This window comes from Apostichopus japonicus, chromosome 3 (assembly GCF_037975245.1).
Source record: "Apostichopus japonicus isolate 1M-3 chromosome 3, ASM3797524v1, whole genome shotgun sequence".
In the NCBI taxonomy this organism is placed as follows: Eukaryota; Metazoa; Echinodermata; class Holothuroidea; order Aspidochirotida; family Stichopodidae; genus Apostichopus; species Apostichopus japonicus.
In genome coordinates this window covers 21,729,971-21,749,191 of record NC_092563.1, presented here as the reverse complement: position 1 = coordinate 21,749,191, position 19,221 = coordinate 21,729,971, and the positions used below count along the sequence as shown (strand labels likewise).

At 39.1% G+C, this 19,221-nt stretch overlaps 1 protein-coding gene across 2 annotated transcripts in view; it reads left to right on the top strand.

Annotated features, from left to right (window-relative positions):
• Positions 1-752: 752 nt before the first annotated feature.
• The window catches only part of LOC139965447 (tyrosine-protein phosphatase non-receptor type 1-like), a 49,989-nt gene continuing 31,520 nt past the window's right edge, over positions 753-19,221 (top strand). For both annotated transcript variants that reach the window (XM_071967789.1, XM_071967788.1), the window contains exons 1-3: positions 753-965; positions 4,699-4,795; positions 13,083-13,183. In XM_071967789.1, the coding sequence (XP_071823890.1) occupies positions 900-965; positions 4,699-4,795; positions 13,083-13,183 (264 nt within the window). In that variant the 5' untranslated portion in view covers positions 753-899. The remainder of the gene's footprint in view (positions 966-4,698; positions 4,796-13,082; positions 13,184-19,221) is intronic.

Here is a 19,221-nt window from a genome sequence, read left to right as displayed (position 1 = left end):
TGTAAATTTCACGTCATCAAGTCAGATGTACTCCAATTTGTCAAGAATTTTACTTTCTTTCTTTATTATATTGTTTTGGCAATGTTTTTTCCCCTATATTGAAAATCCGGGGTTTTGCGAATGCTTAATCTAAAACACTGAAGCTCGTAAATGGTCTAATGATGACGTTGGTTTCAGGGTCAACACTGTTAACATTTCCCTTTGTAGGCTAAATATTTTTTTTAAAGAAAGCAAAGAGAGAAAGAGTAATTTCACTTTGACATCACAGATGGCAGTTCCCGGGCATGACTTTCAAACTATGATCCCCAAACGGAGCCAGATTTTTCGTAGCGGAGTTCTTTGGGGAGTTCTTTACAAGGACTTATGTCATTTTTTTCTGTGATTTCTGATGTATGGGTTTCTGCTAAGTTTACAATGACGTCGGTGAGTCCTTAGTAAAAGCCTTGTTAAACAAATTCATATAAACAACAGATCATCCTTGGATGACATTCAACACCATGTGTCAATGCCACAAATTTTTAACGCAGTCATTTGTGTCTTGTATGGAAAGGCCTTCTGACACTACTGTATAACTGTATCATTCAACAGTGGCTGAGCTGTTTCAAAGCTGCTAAACTGTTTAGCGTTAAAAGTTGCACTTTGATACCCGTATGATGTATCCCCTCATCTGATTTGTAGGTATCAGCTGATAAAACGACTGTTACGAAGTCTATTCGTAATTCGATACTATTGCACTCGAGGTTCACACACACACTCACACACACACACACATGCTTCCGGTGAACAAGCTTCTTCCAGGAAATCGGTTTTGAGTTATTTATAGAGGGTATCCACGCAGGAATGGCGCCAGCTCCTCAAAATTGCTGATTTCGAGCAAAGCCAGAAGGAAGAAATCCAAAATGAAAAGCATTCAAGATGAGTTCAACGAAATTGAGGCAAGCAAAAGCTGGCACCAAGTTTTTCTGGTGAGAAAATCTTAAAAAAACTTACATTTATCTTTATCTTCACAACACAACTGGCACCAGCAGCGATTATCTTGGTCAAACGGTTAGCTTAGGCTACAGTAGGCTACCCTTGGCTTATCTAGAACCAGGCTTTGGCCTAATGTTAGGTCTGGAATGGTAAAGTTTTGTGTTTGGCATGGTTTGCCATGTAGAGCTGGCAATTCTAATTGAGTCAAGCGTCTGCAAAGTTGGCAGTCATACACACCTTATTGAAATCTTGACATATCCTAGCCTTGACCTAATGTTAGGCAAGGCACAGGTTTGGATCTAATGACAGCATAATATGAACTGTTGTAAAGATGTCTCAGTCATGAGTGAACTACTTGAACTTGAATACCTTTGCCGTGGCTATTCTTACGACTAGTCGTAACAATTATTTACAAAAATATTCTTACGACAAAGGCGAATTCAAGCGCAGTAAAGTAAATAAAGCAACTGCGCATGTAGTAGGGGTAAACCTAACCCTAAACATAACCCTAAACCTCAATCCTAACCCTAACCTGAAATTATTGTTACTCCTCGTCGTAAAAATAGTACTACTGGTCATAAAATTAGCAACTGCGCATGCGTAGTCGGAAATTATTCTTGCGACTAGTCGTAAGAATAGCCACATTGTTTTCATTTTGTGCAATAAAGCAATGCACATATGAACCTTTCAAGGCTTTAGATCATGGGCAGTGTAGCCAATGCGATGGAGATTTCCAGTTAGCGTATGATTTATTCTAGTCATAACATAGGCCTAGCCTTTGTGGAATGTCCATTCAGCCAGCATCTCCATATGTGTGAAGTCATTAGGCCTATTCTACTTGCCATTTTCCTAAAGATAGAGGCCTATTTCAAAATAGTGTGCCAGTTTCCATATATTTCCTAAACAGTAAACGTCGGTTTTCAGTTACCACTAAACGGTTGTGACCAATACGGTTCTGTAGCAGTGTACATGCTTTCAATAGACATGGTTTCTGTAAATGTTAAAAAATCGTCAAGCAGCAGCAGCACTATTTAAAACTGATAACTGTACTGGTTGTTACTGGTTTAAAATATATCCGTTGAAAATACTTTAGTGAATGCTTGAGATAGGGATGTTGACGGTACTACTAGTTAGTGACGGGATCCCGGGGAACGACCAAAAAAGTTACTACCCTAATAGTCTGTCATGACCCGACCTGGAAATTTGTAAAAATCACTCACGTCATTCTCCAATTTCAGTTACATTTTTATTTGAATTAATGAAAGGGAGGGAAAGATGTGCATTCTTCCTTAATTTCATAATTTGGTGATATTCCCTTCTACTTTGATGTATTTAGGTGTAATTTTTGGTGTAATTTTGTAACTATTCCTCCCCAAGAAAGGTTTTATCAACTGCGTTTGTTTACTTTTACACTGTATTGTATAGCCTTAGCAATCTCTCTGCTTTGCGTCCTTGCACACTATCAATGCAACGCATTTAGGCAGCTCATAAGTTGACCCACCCCTGTGTCAAATTTTAGTGTTACGGTCCCACAAAAGATGAACAGAACTTTTCCATACTTGGAAGAATCAAGCAACACCTGATTGGTCCGTAATTACACATTGACATCTTTATTTAATAATAAGGGTTGATTAATGTAGTTTCTACAGACTTTGCAACTAACGTATAAATAGACAGGACCTCCTGGAGTGCTCCATAGTGCACAGCAATGAAAGAACAGGTTGGACATGCGTACAGTAGCACACATATAATATTAAGTTGCACACTTACAAAACTTTGTCATAGATCACTAAAAAACATCATTGGGGGGAAACCACTGCATGTGTTGATTTTATTCTAGTTTTAAATTCTTCCTAAAGGATATATATCTCACTATTTTTTGGCCATCATGACGAGGAATATATCAGTAGACCTATGTTTTAATATCCTTTGTTGAAGATGTAAATTTATGACAATTAATGTTATAGGGGAGCAGTTGAATAGATTTTTTGTGAAACCAAAAGCTCAACATTGCCAAAAACGTTGCTGAACCTATGCCATAGGGCAATATTACTCTACTGTAGTTGGCTGGAAATTCAACAAAATTTCTGAGTTTTTTCATGAATTATTCATTTTGACAGTTGTAAAAGAATCTTTTGGACCAAACTTTTTTTTTTAGCAAAATATCATTTGTACAGGTCTACTAAAAGTCACTGAACAATGCAAGCATTCAGTGCCGTCAGTGGTTATCTGATAGCTGTGATTATTTCTAAATATTTCATCTTAAGAACTGTACTTTTAATCTAGTCAATATCTAACAAGGTTTTTCCCTACCAAGAAGAGTAATTTTGTTGACTGGAACTAAAGACTGTGAACTTTATGGAAAAGAAACTCCAAGAGGTCTTTACACACGTGTGTGTAATTTGAACTAAGTTTGCTTCAGGAGTTATGTTGTAGATGTGTTCAGTGCATGGGATAAAAACTTCAGATACCCAATTGGCTGCTGTGGGAGAGAGTGTATTATTGGAAAGGGAAGTCCTACTGTCCTCCATCACACTGAGATCATGATGTATTTGCAGATTATTTCATCATGTTACAAGACTGTGATGACTTTTACCCATTTTGTTTTACAACCAATTTTAAACATTTTTGATAACGCAAGTGACCCAATTCTTGAAATAACCTCTTGGAAAGGAAAACTGAAAAGACAGAAATTTAGCCTGCAGTGACATTGATAAGCTTTTTGGTTACCCTTGAAACCAAACTAATTTCTGTTAAAAGAAGCTTGTCAAGTGATTGTATGCCCAGCAAGATTTTAAATGAATTATTCAGGTTCCAAAAAAAAAACCTTTCCTTGTGAATGCAGATCCAGTGCCACATTTTTCTAGCTGCCCATTGTGCTGTTTGTTTTTAAATTCTTCAGGATATAGCTGGCACTTCAACATGAATTTAATAGTTTTACAGCTACAGTGTATCAGGCGTGAATGGGATAATCATCTCATCAGTTTGATGGGTTTATCTTTTTAAAGATGCCATTTGTCTGTGTTTATTACATGTTATCATGTTGGGATTTTTTTTTTATGATGAAGTTTTGTGTTTTATAGCTTGCATGTAAATTTTTGAGTAGTGCTTAATTTTTAAGTTTCAGTAACTAATCATTACATTACAGTATATATATCATGTGTGTCTTTGTGTAATCAAGTATTAGTGAAATCAATCATGCACTAAATTATCAGTCAACAATCTTTGAATCTCAACGTAAGTTTGTAAAAAATTCAGTATTCCTTAACTAGATTCATTCATTACATGAGCATGGTGTTCATAACTTTAGGAAAGCCAACTGCTTTTGGTTTATTAGTTTGTATCATCACCAGCCTCCTCTGGACAATCTCCCCGTCCTGAAACACACAACTCTTCCTGCGCCATCCACTACAAATAAAAAGAAAAAGTTTTGAACGGATTCCAAAGAAGTTTTAAAGAATGTCTTGGGGTCAAAGAGGTCCTAAAGAAATATTTATATTAGACTTGTGATAATCATCTTTAATATAAAGGCACAGTTGGACTATTAATGGTGCTTAATTATAAGTGTTATAATTTCTTACTTAGACATTTGATTCGGGTACTGCTCATACTATACATATGTAATGTTATTGTGGACAAGTTTAGCGCTAGGTTTCTTGCTTCACTTTGATAAACCCAGCAAAGTGACAATCTTGAATGAATTTCTTTATTCTGTTTACTTTTCAGAAAATTCGGCAGCAAACCCAGAAAAATGACTACAGTTTAGCAATTGCGAGAAACCCCAGGAACAAACGACTGAATAGATACAGAGATGTTAGTCCATGTAAGTTCATCAAAGTTCTGTGTAAAATTAGACAGAGCGAGCGTGAATGAGTGCAAGTCTTATATAAGTGTGGACACTGTCAAAATGCCTGACTGGGTAAACATGAAGTTTCTTGCAAAGTTCTTCTTGGCAGAAATGATAGATTTGCACAGGGTTTCAGATTATTGTAGTAGTTTGGAGGGTCAAAGTTCACTTCCTATGTTTGAGAATGTCAGAGTATTTAAAGGAATAACGAAGCCAGGGATCAAAGACAATTTATATTATTCAGTAACCTGAAAATTCTAATCTTTGATTTTTAAGTTAACGGCTACCTGTTTGACTGAATACATTCGCTTTGAAAATTTGCTCCTACTGTTAGGCCTCACCAAAATACACAGTAAACTGCCAGTGATTAGGTAATAGTCCTTTAAAGACCAACTATAGAGACTTTTCGATGAACATAAAATCCCACCATTTTTCATGTATGTAATCCTTAACTGACTCCAATTACATTGCTGTAATTAACTTTACCAATTTCGGATGTGAAATAAGTGAAAAATGGGACGAAAAGTCAGCTTCTATTTCAGACATTCCTGAAACATTCCTAAGACATCAGGTGACCATGTGACGTCAACGTTTGTATAACTCACTCACAACTATACTTTCAGTGTGTAAAGTCGTATACTGCCAAAAACATCAACGATATTACTCCTTTTTCCTCAAAATGTCACAATTCTGTGTTGTTGGAGGTTGCAGTTATACCTCATCCAACAAAAGCATCAGCTTTTTTAGATTTCCGAGTAAAAGAACCGACGTAAAACGCCGCAGACTTTGGATCAATTTTTTGAGATCCACGCGGAAAGATTTTTCAGCACCCGGAGTATCTCATGCCCATGAGTCCACATGCATGACCCTGCTTCTGTGTTAGCTGCAAATGTCTCATTCTGTGAAAATTATATACCGTCGATAGCTGTGTCGGACCATGGTCGGACATAGCTAATGTGAAATTGACCGTAAGCACGCCCTGGACGTCCTTACATGTAACATTATATCACGCAATTGACAGTAATATATTTACTGTAAGAGATGACCGTATATATATATACCGTGCCAAGGGTATAGCATTGTTAGTACATGTACGGTAGTTAGTTACAACTCTCGCCGGCGTTGGCTCACAGCATGCAGTGTTCTCCGCAGGTCATTTTTTTGTCCGGGTGGTAATCGCCGTCCTGTGGGTAATCGCCGTCCTGGGGGAGGGGTCCAAGGGGAGGGGTTGTCCCCCTCCCCTTTGGAAAATTTTTGCCCTCCGAAGGTGGGCTAGACGCCAAATGGTGCAATATTTGGTGCTATATTTGCCTTGCATGTATCTCCAGGAATTGCTATTTTTTAGGCAGTGTTTTAAATTTTCTCTTACGTTTGCCAAATGAAAAAAAATAAGAACACTTCAAAATTGTTGCTGAAATATGAGTAGTAATGAATAGGCCCTAAGTCCAATGAAAAATTATTCTACACTGTGCAAGGCTAACCCAACACCAGGCGCGTAGCCAAGGGGGGGGCGAAGGGGGCAGCCGCCCCCCCCCTTGAGCATATTTTTAAAATTTTTTTTAATGTTTTTATGATATCGCTAGTATTTTCAAAAGAGAAAATGCTAAGATGCAACTTACAAGGCCTGGGAAGTGCCTTTTCCAGCAATCTGGGAGGCATTTTCAGCCAACATTTTCTTGTACGCTCCGCGCCAACCATGGTAGCGCTACGCTTAGATAGTTTGCAATGCCGAATCTAGTTTCGCCCCTCCCTTGGCAAATTCCTGGCTACGCGCCTGCCCAACACAGCCTGTGCTTGACTGGGATAACTGCCAAGTTCAGGCATATCAACCAATTATCAGTCCTTATTAGACAGATGCACACAATGAATGAAAGAATGATAAATAGATGATCAAATAACAAATTAGTCTTTATTTATTTCAACACCAACAGGATAACAATTGCAGTGAGAAAGTTGAAAAGAAATAAAGTTTATCAACTTCATGACTTTTGAAGTTCGTAAAAACCCGTCCTTTACAACATTCACTGTATAGAGAACAAAACTCTGAAAATCAGTAGAGAAATTACCAATTGTGTACGAAAAGTAGGTTGATACACCTTTCAAAGTTTACGAAAGCTCGAGCAAAATACTTTCGAAAAATTCACGCGAAACTGGCATTTCGTGCTAAATGCAACTAATTTCATGTAAACAAGGCTCTAGTACACCCATTTATGAATTAACCATAAGACCACATCTGGTGTTGAGAGGCAGAAAAAGAAATTATTTTCTAGAATTTTCACAAAAAAAAGGAAAAATTACTATCCTATCATAGTTAAGTGTATAGTAAATAGCCTAACCACTTCGTCGGTTACGGATCTCACGTAACAACAAAAACACAACTTAAATTGTATTTTGCGAAGTTGACGTTCTCTACAAGGACATGGAAACAATATTTAGCATTTAGTTAATCATGCCAAGTGGCCTAAAACATGGGATTGCACGTTTTGCTTTCATAAAGATGGCCATACTGTACTGTAGCTATTGAGGCCTTGATATCGTGCTATGTCTGTATGGTATAGACTGTGCCTGGTGTATCATGGGGAATAGATTGTTTTGTTCATGCGAAGGAGTCAGTTGGCTTGAGGTGTGTTTTACTTACCCTAATGTTACGGGGATATTTACCTACTTTTCTTGAACGTATAAGATAATATTTCGCATAACTTTACCGATCCTTTACTGACTGACCTAACTAATTATACAGTGGAGCCAAAATAGTTTACTCCATGAAAAGTTTTTTTGGAAACGTGCCAAAAATGTTAAAAAACAGGTGTTAGACAGGGGGTTGTTTTGCAAGGTACCTTGGAAAACTCGAAACACATGAAGCCAGCCTACCGTGATATTTAAGTAGGGTTAAACACTGCAGTTGTAAACTGATGTACGGATCGTGCACGCTGTTCATTGTTAGGCATTCTAGAAACGGGGCTTTGCCAAACGTAGTTTGTTTCATAATATCGAGTATTATCGACAGTTTTGTAAATCGTCGCGGCCGCGGCAGAAACAAAACATGTAGTTTCGATCAAATTCGTCACTCTTAAAGAATATGAGTGACTTTTAGAAAATGTTTGACGAGGTGCCAGTGTATTTTTTTTTGTCCGGGCGGCCGAGTTTTTCGTCCGGGCGGTAGCTTTATGTCCGGGCGCTAGCCAGCCTTTTCAAATTTTGTCCGGGCGGCGCGCCCGGACAAAACCGGTAGTGGAGAACACTGAGCATGTGTAAATAGCCATGTTAGGATTTATCTATTTCATTTGTTGTATTCTAGTATCGTGAGTTCGTGATACATGTGTAATATTGTCCGTTCTGTTTATTCCGACATCTGCATGGTCCAAGGAGTTGAATAAAAACGGTAGTATGTAGCGATCGGACGTTTTATTTCGTTAGTGACTGTCTTGTGATTGTGGGATGTTAGTACTGGTCAAGGCCTGTTTCAACTAGACCTAACTCTATGGAATTACACAGACTCACGGTAGTTTTTCGCCCAGGATTGAACAAGAAATGTGGATTAGGATATTCACTGCTAAATTTGTTTATTGACAGGATACTTTTTCTGTGCTTGTATACTTTTGGATATTAAAACGAGTAAGTACTATGTAAGTATATTGTACCGTACGGACCTATTGACGCTACGCTATGTAAAAGATGCCTCCATTTGAGTGGAAATTTTGCTAATAAAATAAGCAATTTTAACTAAAATTTCTGCTTATAATTGTCTTAAAACTTGTTGTTAACCTTCATGTGTTCTTGTTTTAAGCTAACAGCTTTCCAAACGCTCGAAATTGGAAGTCAAAAACAGTACAATTGTTCCCTATCTGTGTACAAACAGTGCCTATATCAGCGTTTGATTTTCGCGGTATACAAACGTTGACGTCACACGGTGACCAGAGGCTCCTTTGGGTCAATCTCTGTTTCCAGACATTCCAGAGGTTCATGTCACGTGACTACCCAAAATGTCCATTTTCGTGGTCGTTTTTGATGGGTTATAGTAGGTTTTCGAAGATTATTTTTTACACATATTGATTATGGGTATGTAAACTCCTAAATTAATGGAAAACTTCAAAAAAAAAAAAATTGCCTCCATATTTGGTCTTTAAGGGGCTAGATGTCATTTTTGGTCAGTAGATACTCAACAAGCACGCTAGTGGGTAAAGTACTGAATATATCTCATTGTAGGTTACAGGATTTCAGGTCAGTGGTAACCACCAAGGTCACAAGTTATTAGTTGAGATCAAATTTGGTAGAGATCCATGGATACATGTCCACTGGAAAATATCCAAACAGATAGCTAATTTTGGAGTGACCTTTTGATCATTTTCTATTAGTTGCCTTTAAAGAATTTGGTATTTTTTAAAAACAAATCAGCTTACTAAAGTCAAAAAACAATTTTCAAACAGGTAAAGTAAAATATGAAATGTCACTCACATGTTTAGCCCAGAGCCCCAGATGTTTTCTTCAGAATCTTCAGAAAACTTTGCACTGCTTCATACTGTATATATTTTGCAATCGTGCACGGAAAAATAGGCCATCATTTTGCGAAAAATTGCCCGTTCCTAAGACGGCTGGACGACTGGCTGCCTAAACCCCTGGTTGCAAGTGAAAAAATAAACAGCCCAGATGAGCAAACGTAAACAACGTCAAAGAAGGACTTGAATAGAACTTTGACTCTTTCTACAGTACTTACAGTGTAAACCTTTGTGAAACCTTGACATATCAAATTTGGTCATTTTTGCCTAACATTTTGCTATATAATATAGCAAGTAATCAATACGTACTGTACACCCTTAACCGTGGTGATTTTCAAGTCTCTTTTGAGATTAGAGTGTTATTCGGTCAGTTGTTGAGTGTTTTGCTTGGTTCTGTTCATTGTGCTTTCATGATACTATATATTCTAGTGTGTATATGTACTGTAGGTACCAATTTCCAAGAGTTATTAAGGTTCACTGTACATCATGTATTACTATCACATTAAAGTTGAGTCAAATTCCTGTTCAACGTAGGATCTAACATTGGTTCCCTCAAATCGTTCAAACTGTTCCTTGCACATGTCGACATTGAATCAATCGAGACTTCTTATTTTGTGTCTTTAGTGGAGATAAACAGTTCTACAAGTCATGTTGAAAGGAAATGTACTGTAAGCGCCGCCCACAAGGAAAGTACCAATTTAGTTACAAAACAGGAAGGACAAGTCTGATCAACAGTCGATTTGTATTTCCCTTCAATTACAGAATGACTTGAGGTTTTTCTTGCATTTCTTTCGAGATCAATAAATACAGTATATATAAATATAAAAAAAATTGTAACTTACAGTAGTAGGGGCTTCACACTACAAAGGAATGATATAGCATTTAATCAATCTATTGCGGTTGTAGCTGCTTTCACAAGTTTGTGAGAATGTAGATGATCACTGTTTTTGTTCCCTGGCCTAAAATTCTTTGGTCATTGCCAGTATCAGAAATTAACCCAACCAATTTCCGTAGTAAAATTTACGAATGTCGTGTTCATTTATATTATTGGGAACAGGATTATTCTTGCCAAGATGTTTTTATTCAGTGAGATACAGTGAAAAGAAAAAAAAAGAGTGCACGGAAGGGGTGGATGCTGTACATCCCACCCCAACCACCCCTCCCATTCCTTGTCATTACCCTCACCAGAGTACTTGTCAAAGGCTTTAATGCTTAATCTCTGGTCCTTCAAACCCTTTGTGTAAATATCATGGCAGGAATCCTCTGGCAGGCTGTTAAAATTACCCCAACCCTTGATTTTGGAGTGACTAGAATAATTTTACAACATTGCTGGTGTACTAGATAGGTCATTATCATGGAAATGAGTAGCAGTTACTGTAACACATCTCTAACAAGCACTTCCCCTTCTTCAGCAGAAGAATGAATCAGGTCAAGTTTATAAAAGGAGGAAGCGTTAAATTTGGGTTTCATTGAGACAAAGTTACCACATGGGAAAATGGTAAAATAAACATTCATTTCCTACAGTATCTCTGACCAGAACAGAAGGAGGTAGCATGCCATATGGTACTACTGCTTGGCTTTGTGAGGCCTCTCAACTGTCAGAGTTACATTGAGCTACGTACATTATAACATACATACAGATGTTTGTTTATAGACAGTACTGTCTTTAAATAACCATATCATTGACTTTTCCAAGGAAGTGATGGCTTTACAGATCGAAAAATCACATCTTGGGGAGAGGCGTAGTCTTTTTCCACTGAAAGTTAGAAACTCAAATAATTATTATTCTTCCATCCAGGCTGCTTCCATCAGTAATTTTTCAAGTACAAGAACCTTTTTGTTTCTCAAGGTAACTTGCTATGTACAGCACAGTGTTTTAGAGCGACGCTGCATGGTATTCTTCTCTGTATACATAAATTTGATACTGTAGTGCTGCTCTCATTAATTAATTTACTCACTGGCACATACAGTATTAAATAAGACAAGGAAGTAAAACTTTGCAGGTTATCAACTCACACCTGTTAGATGAAGGATGCAACAACACTGGTCAGTAGTACTTAGTAGTTAAAATATGCAGTGTGGTGCTGTACAAGTAAAGTATAGTAAGCACTAGACATTGCATTGAATCCCATTGAATCTCTGTTGAATTTAAGTAGCTGTAACAAATTTCTCTAATTTGTCTTGAGTTTTAGTAACTTAACGAGCAAGGACTTAAACAAACAAAAAGAAGCAACATGTGACTTGAGATTCGATGCTGTAATGGAATGGGCTCGTTTATTATTGCGGAGGGTTCCACGGTGTCATTTATAGTAATCTTTGGCTACTTGTTTAATTTTTGAGAACTTGTGAAGATGGATTTAAACTGGATATACTCCCTGCGGTTTTGGCCCAAAATTTATTAAATCGTTATAATTATAATAACAATGAGGTGAAATGCATAAGGGTAAGATTTTGTACATGGGAACCTTCACAATCATCGTTTGAAGGAAAAATAAATAACAAAAATTTCAGAATAACTTTGAAGTCCCGTTACATGCTGAGCCCAAGTAACGTTCGATATTTGGTGTAGCCTAGGTCCAAATTACTACGTGAAAAGTTGATTCGTTAATATATAGGTCTAGGCCAGTACGTAACTTGATCAGATATTATTCAAACTAAGAACACAGAAACCAGAAATAAACGTGTTTTCTTTTCTTTATTTCAAATAGTAACACTTTTCATTTTTCCCTTTCCATCTTTCTTTCTTTCTTCTTCCTTCTTCATGTTTTTGCTGTCTGTTTTTTATTTTTTTATCTCTGCTCCAAAATTTCCTGCAAGTGACAAAGATTTCTTTTTTTATCTCTGCTCCAAAATTTCCTGTGAGTTACTAAAATATCCCGGGAACCAGGTTCCCGTGTTACCCCCTTTTTCCCGGCCTGTGGTGTGGGGTGCTGTTTTCCTACGTTTGCTTTCCTTTTTGAAAGTGTATGTTAAAAAATGAGGGCCCAAATATACAGTAGCATGTTATTTTGGATCTGTCTTTATTGAAAACCGTCTGTAAGAGTATGTAGTTGGCAGAGGCTATACCAACGAATGAATAACATTTGACAGTCTCAGCACTTGAGTGCTTTGAACCGTAGATGAAATGTTGAGGAAAATCCCGGTAGAAGTTACGATACTGGGATTGATGTTGCAACACGACCGGTTGTGTGAAATTTGCTCTACCGCACAACGCTGATTGTAAATGTTGGGTTGATTTTATTGTTCCTATAAACATTGTACTAAAGTATTTTGAGAACCTTCCCAAGATTAACACTCTGGCCTGGGTAGTGTTATTCAGTGAAATCATGTAAGCTGATATATGTTCTATGACTTTGCCAACAGGCACATAAACAAAAAGTTGTATTTTGAACTTTGTTGATGCCATGGTCATTTGACAGGTGCATATAAAAGTGATAAGTTTGACTATTTGTGGCTCTTTGAACTGTACAGACTTGGCAACATTTTGCCCTTTTCTCGAAGACTAGCACATATCGTATTCTGCCTAGGGTCATCCTTTATGCTCTGATATTGTGGCACAATAGCACTGGATTGCCAGCTTAGTGTTGATCGCTGGTCCAGGAGGGAGTAAAGGGAACCAGTCCATGGATGTACTGTACAGTATCAGTGATATTAAATTGATCAGTTTATGTACAGTGATAACTGATCTATGACAGGTTCATTCAGAAGTCCTTACTTGGAGGCTTTCACTCTCACCAACCGGTCTTTTTCAATTCCATAATCCACAGATGACCATAGTCGTGTCAAGCTGGAGAAAGGGGACAGTGACTACATCAATGCAAGTTTGGTGGAGGTTCCAGAGGCCAATAGAAAATACATTCTTGCCCAGGTTGGTTTTTTTTTTTTTTTTCGTCTTTTAGGTATTCACTGTTACTTACTTCGCTCCTGCCCTGCCTGTATCCTTCGCTACATCTGTACTTTCCTTTGTTTATAGTAATATATCTCCCTCAATTCAGCAATGCACTTAAGGTGATATGGTACTGTTTATGTCTCACAGATTATCTTTAAACTTAGAACAGTGTACCTTATTTGATCATTAAATAATGTGTATCAATGTCAGTAAACTTTCTGGATATATTTTGAAATATGGCATACATCGGATTTTGATTGGAATCCCAGCCGCATCTCTGATTGTTGCGACTGGTATGGATTGGACTCGCTCTTAGAATCAGCTATTTTTAGGCGGCCTAATAAGCAGGTGATAAATTTTGAAAGGTTGGTAGAATAGAATTAATTACCATGTAGTTGTTGTCATTACATTCTGCCACTGTAGTGAGAAAATTCAGGCTGCATTTATAGATGATACTGTCATAGTGTCATAGTTGGCTATATAACATTAGTTTGTTGTATTAGTGCCACCAGAGAGCCCACATGCCTTGGTGCCACCAAAGAGCCCATATCCCTGGGTGCCACCAGGGTAGCCTGGATACCTTGGTGCCAGTACAGATTTTTTTATCTGCTGGTCCGAATGTGAGATGTTATACTGTATGCCCTGGTGCCTCCAGAGAGCTGTTATCTACTGGTACCACCAGAGAGCTGTTAGCCCCTGTTTCAAACAGAGAGCAGTTTCCCCTTGGAGCCACCAAAGAGTTCTTTAATCCTGGTGTGATCAGAGAGTTGTTATATGCTACAGCCACCAGAGAGATGGTATCCTGTGGTTCAAAGAGCTGTTATCTACTGGTACCACCAGAGAGCTGTTAGCCCCTGTTTCAAACAGAGAGCAGTTTCCCCTTGGAGCCACCAAAGAGTTCTTTAATCCTAGTGTGATCAGAGAGTTGTTATATGCTACAGCCACCAGAGAGATGGTATCCTGTGGTTCAAAGAGCTGTTATCTACTGGTACCACCAGAGAGCTGTTATCTACTGGTACCATCATAGAGCTGTTATCCCCTGGCACCATCATAGAGCTGTTATCCTGGGACCACAAAGTATTTCCATGTTTTAAGAAAAACCTGTTATATTTCAAAACAACACAAATATCAACACATTAGCTACATTATGGTTCAACAACAGTCTCTCATGGCAGTTGTATCTAGCCAAGGTCAAAGGTAAGTGCTACAGTAGCTATAGATTAGGTGGATTTCCTAGCTTATAGGTGAGGTTAATTTCAAGTGTACTGTAGTACACCAGTTTGGTGGCTAGAAGGAATCCTTAAAAGCTCATTCTTTTATGAAGAAGTATAGTCTCTCATGGCAGTTGTATCTAGCTAAGGTCAAAGGTACTGTAAGTGCTAGCTAGAGATAAGGAGGATTTCCTAGTATAGGTAAGGTTAATTTCAAGTGTACTGTAGTACACCAGTTTGGTGGCTAGAAGGAATCCTTAATAGCTCATTCTTTTATGAAAAAGTACAATTTTGTGTACTTAAAAGATGACTGGAATTGGTGGATTGTTTGCATATATCTTGATGAGTACGATAAATTTAGATATGAATTGCAACCATCACTGCTCTCAGAATGAGATTAATTTTTTAGAAAAATCTTGATATTCTTGCCCTTCTTTCAAGTTCTTTGACTAATGTGACAGAAGTTATCATTTCAGAGTAAAGGTTTACAAAATGATGATGATGATAATGATAGAGATGTCATCAATCAGCAAAGGTTTGGTTTTAACTTTCTGCTCCTGAAATTGTTTGCTTTCTCTCTTCCTTCTAGTGTCCTTTGTGATTTCTTTATGTATGTTTAAAGCACTCATCAGTTAAAAAAAGAGAAGTTAAGTATGAAAGGGTTAATTATAGGATGAAAACCTGATGGTAAAGCAAAAACTTCAAAGTACACAGTCATTCATTAACCAGTCAAGCTGGATTGTCAACAATTCTTCTGGGACAGAAACTTCCGCCCACTGACATACTTGATGTTCTGCCTACGCTCTGTATCATTGCGAGGGTAGCCATAACTCTTGATCATAAAGAGCAAATTGGCTTATATTGTTAACGCAGGTATGTATGTATGTGTGTGTGTGTGATCGTCTCAGATGATCAGGTTGTAATGCTTACGGTAGTGCACAGTACCTGCATGGTGCCCGTAAATCTAATGTGAACATATATTGTGAACATGGATGGGACTTGCGGTAACCAGGAAATAAGCCTGTAACCCTCATTATGATCTAACAAGTTTTAGTACTCTGTGCATATTTAAATTGATATTAATAGTACACTCTTAACTTAAATAACAAACGTTTGGCATTTTTAATCAATGTAATTTATGATATGATGTCAAGTACAGCCATTTAGTTGAACATTACATTAGTAGTCAGCCAAAATGGTTAACTATATTGTTTTATGAGTCAGTGATAGTAACTCAATTGATAGACTAAGTAATCCAGCCACTCTGATTGATAAGCCTCTGATGTCAATGCACTTCCTTTTTATGAATTCATATGAAGTTATGGAAGTCTCTGTCATTTCATTTGTGTTTTTTTTTTGGGGGGGGGGGGAAGGGGTGTAATATGAAAATTAAGTAAAAGAAATATTTTCCCTCAAACCTTGGACAATTGGCTGCTTGTTTATATGTACAGAGGTAACAAAGCGTTCGTCTCATCCTGTTCAGGAGTGATTTTGAACAAATGAATGTTGTGACGCAAAGTCATGGTTTTGCAGCCACACACTGACTAAAAGCAGCATTTTGCATCCGTTTCAGTCTCAGATAATTTTCCAGTAGCAGGAGATACTGAAATCCCATTAGCAAAAATCTGCAGTTCAGTACAGTAGATGAACAAGGAAAGTGATTTTTCAGTGTTAGCAAAAAAAGAAAAGGAAAGAAGAATGAATCTCAAGTAATGTTACAACTTATTTACTTGTGACTCTGTAATTTTGGTAAAACTAAAAGATGTTTGACAACTTGAGCACAACAGCTCTGCTTTAAGTAATTCAAGGAAATCTTGAAGTGCACATCAAAATGTCTGTTTTTTTTTGTAATTTTCTTGTAGGGTGGGGGGGGGGTCACACAGGTTTAGTGGTGCATTTTAGTTGATGGTTGAGTATCATCCAATGTCAGTGGAAGTGAAGAAAGTCCAGCAAGGGTGGGAGGGGGGGGGGTGGGCACAGTGCTAAAATGTTACCAGCTAATCGGCAGGTAGATGGGTAACTGCATGGGTAAGCTACGACCTGTAAATATTGTGACTTGTAAATTATGCCCAAACAATGGGTGAGATTTACATATCTTTTTTTTAATTTTTTATGGTATATGAAAACAACTGTTCTGCTCTCAAGTAGAAATAACCAGTTCAACATGCAGATTTATACCCTGGCAGTGTGTTGTTGCTCTAAGGGGTGTGAGAGAGAAGATAGTGGGGGAGTGAGAGGGGGGATCATGGAGGAGAAGGACGTATTCGCACCAAATATAATCTCATGTTTAACTCTTCTGGTAAAATAGAAAAATTCAGAATGGTACCTGGCTCAGTCAACTGCAGCAGGTTTGCCTTAAGTGTGTCTCTAAAGAAAAACAAAATTGATCTTTCCACTTGTTCCCTCCACAAGCGCTCTCCCTGCAACACAGTTGCAGATACAGGCATCTACTGTTCTGCCATGCATGTATTGCCAGCGATATTTCCACATTTACTTCGTTCCCCACTTACCTGTCTCCCCACAACCTATGCACCGCATTCTACCGTGTCTAGAATGCCCTGGTAATCTTTTAACACTGTACACCCTCATTGGCCCTAATGGCCTTCCTTCATTTTTCTACCCACAAAGTGTCTCAATGTGTTTTTCGGAGTTAGAAAAATTTTCGCGAAATTCGCCCGGATTACCTTGGATTTATACTCTAGAAGTTTCCTATCAGGACTTCTGCACTTCCAAGGATCTTTTCCAGCCTGATAAGTATCCTTTTCTTGTAGGGAAGGGTGTTTTTGGGGGCTGTTTTTAGTGTACACTCTCGCCCATGCGTTCGTTTTTTCTTACGTAACGTTTTTAGGGTAACAGGTAGTAGCTCTGCGAGACTACTTCGTTCGTTGCCTATACCGCCTTGTTTACGCGGATAGGCATATATTTTCGTATGTACATGTTTCAGCTTTTCTTACTTTCAAAATTAAGATGTTTTGCTTGTTTCATGTACCTTCGTTACTTCTTACGCTTTTGTGTGGGTTTTCCCCTTGTAGCGTAATTTGTAGCGTTGCCTATACCGCCTTGTTTACGCGGATAGGCATGTTTTTCCGTATGTACATGTGTTTCAGCCTTTCTTACTTAGGCATAAGATGTTTTGCTTTCATGTACTTCGTTAATTTTACGCTTTCAGTGTGGGTTTTCACTTGTAGCGTAGTTGTAGCCACGTTCCGTTATCTCCTAACTAGTCGAGATAGTCGGCTCGTTTCGTTGTTTTTCATGTTAAGACGGGAGTATCCTTGATTTCATATATTGTTGTATATTTTCATGTTTCCTCCAGTTGTTGCTACGTGCGCTCCCTGAGTCTCATGACTTGGGGTGTACCTCGTAGCCTTGTTCCCCCCTCCGCTGGTTCGCGGTTAGGGGGTTCTCTCCCTTATATACATGTTTCGTCCTTTTTACAAGTTTTTCGATGCATATATGTTTAGTTACGTTGCTTCCATATGTCGGAAGTGTTCTCCTTGTAACGTATCTTGTAAGCCGCGAACTCCTATCCAATACTAGGCGGTTAGGCGGTTCGATTACGTTGTTGTTGTTTCTTGTTTGAACCTTCATATATTTGTACTTATTTTCATGTTTCTCCATGGGTTTCGCTACTCGTGCGCCTCCTAAGTGTCGGGAGTTTCACTTGGGGCGTATCTCGTAGCCTTGTTCCTCCCTTCCCGCTCTGTACGCGGATAGAGGGGTTCTCTCCCTTGTATACATGCTTCGTCCTTTTCCTTCTTGTATTCTAGTTACGTGTTCGCTTCTAAGTGTGGGAAGTTTTTCACTATTGTAGCGTACCTTGTAAGCCGCGAGCCTCTAGCGGGGCGCGTTGTTTTTGTCACGTAACTTTACTCTCTGTTAGCATACTCCCACCCTACTTCCTCCTTATAGTCGTTCCGTTTGATACGTTAGACTATTCGCCGTTAGTCTCTCTTTAACATGGGTTTCTCAGACATGTCTCGAAGCCACCTTAAATGTGTGAACTGTTCCGAGACCTCTGTCTAGTCTGTTTTGTTTTCACACCAGACAGTGGCAGCACATCGACACCTGGCTAGCAGGCCGGGACAGGTTAGATCTATCACCGAACCCACAGTTCCCCTGGAGGGAATCGGAGGAGAGACAGGAGATGAAGAGGAAGTGAGAGAGTTGGTGGGAGTTGAGATGGAGAGAGGCCAGGAGAGGGCCGGAGAAGAGAGAGAGAGAGATGGGGATTTTGCCACCCAAGGTGCCGGCGCTGTCCGGATGTACCACCAAGGGCTAGGGCAAGGCTCAAGGCCAACCAAAAGCCCATGTGAGAGAGAGAGAGATAAAGATTTTGCCTCCCAAGGTGCCGGCGTTGTCCGGATGTACCACCAAGGGCTAGGGCAAGGGCAAGGCTCAAGGCCAACCAAAAGCCCATGACAAAGACGGCCAGAGCGGACAGTCCGTCCGGGTCGCAGAGAGCGGCACCCGTTGTGGTGCGCGCAAAGAGAGGGGCTCCGGAGAGCCAGGGTCCGGCGAGACCTCAGAGGGAGCCCGGAACAGACGTTCCCCTCCGACCCAAGGAAGGCTAGGCTCAAGGCCAATAAAAAGCCCATTAGAAGTTCCGACCGGAACGGACAGAATGTCCGGGTCGAGGAGAGTGGTACCCGGAGTGGTACGCACACAGAGATAGGCTCCGGGAGCCCGAGTCCGGCGAGAGAGGCCGGAGGAGAGAGAGAGAGAGGAGAAAGAGATATTGCCCCCCAAGGTCCCGGCACCGTCCGGATTCTATGACCAAGGGGGAAGGCAAGGGCAAGGCTCAAG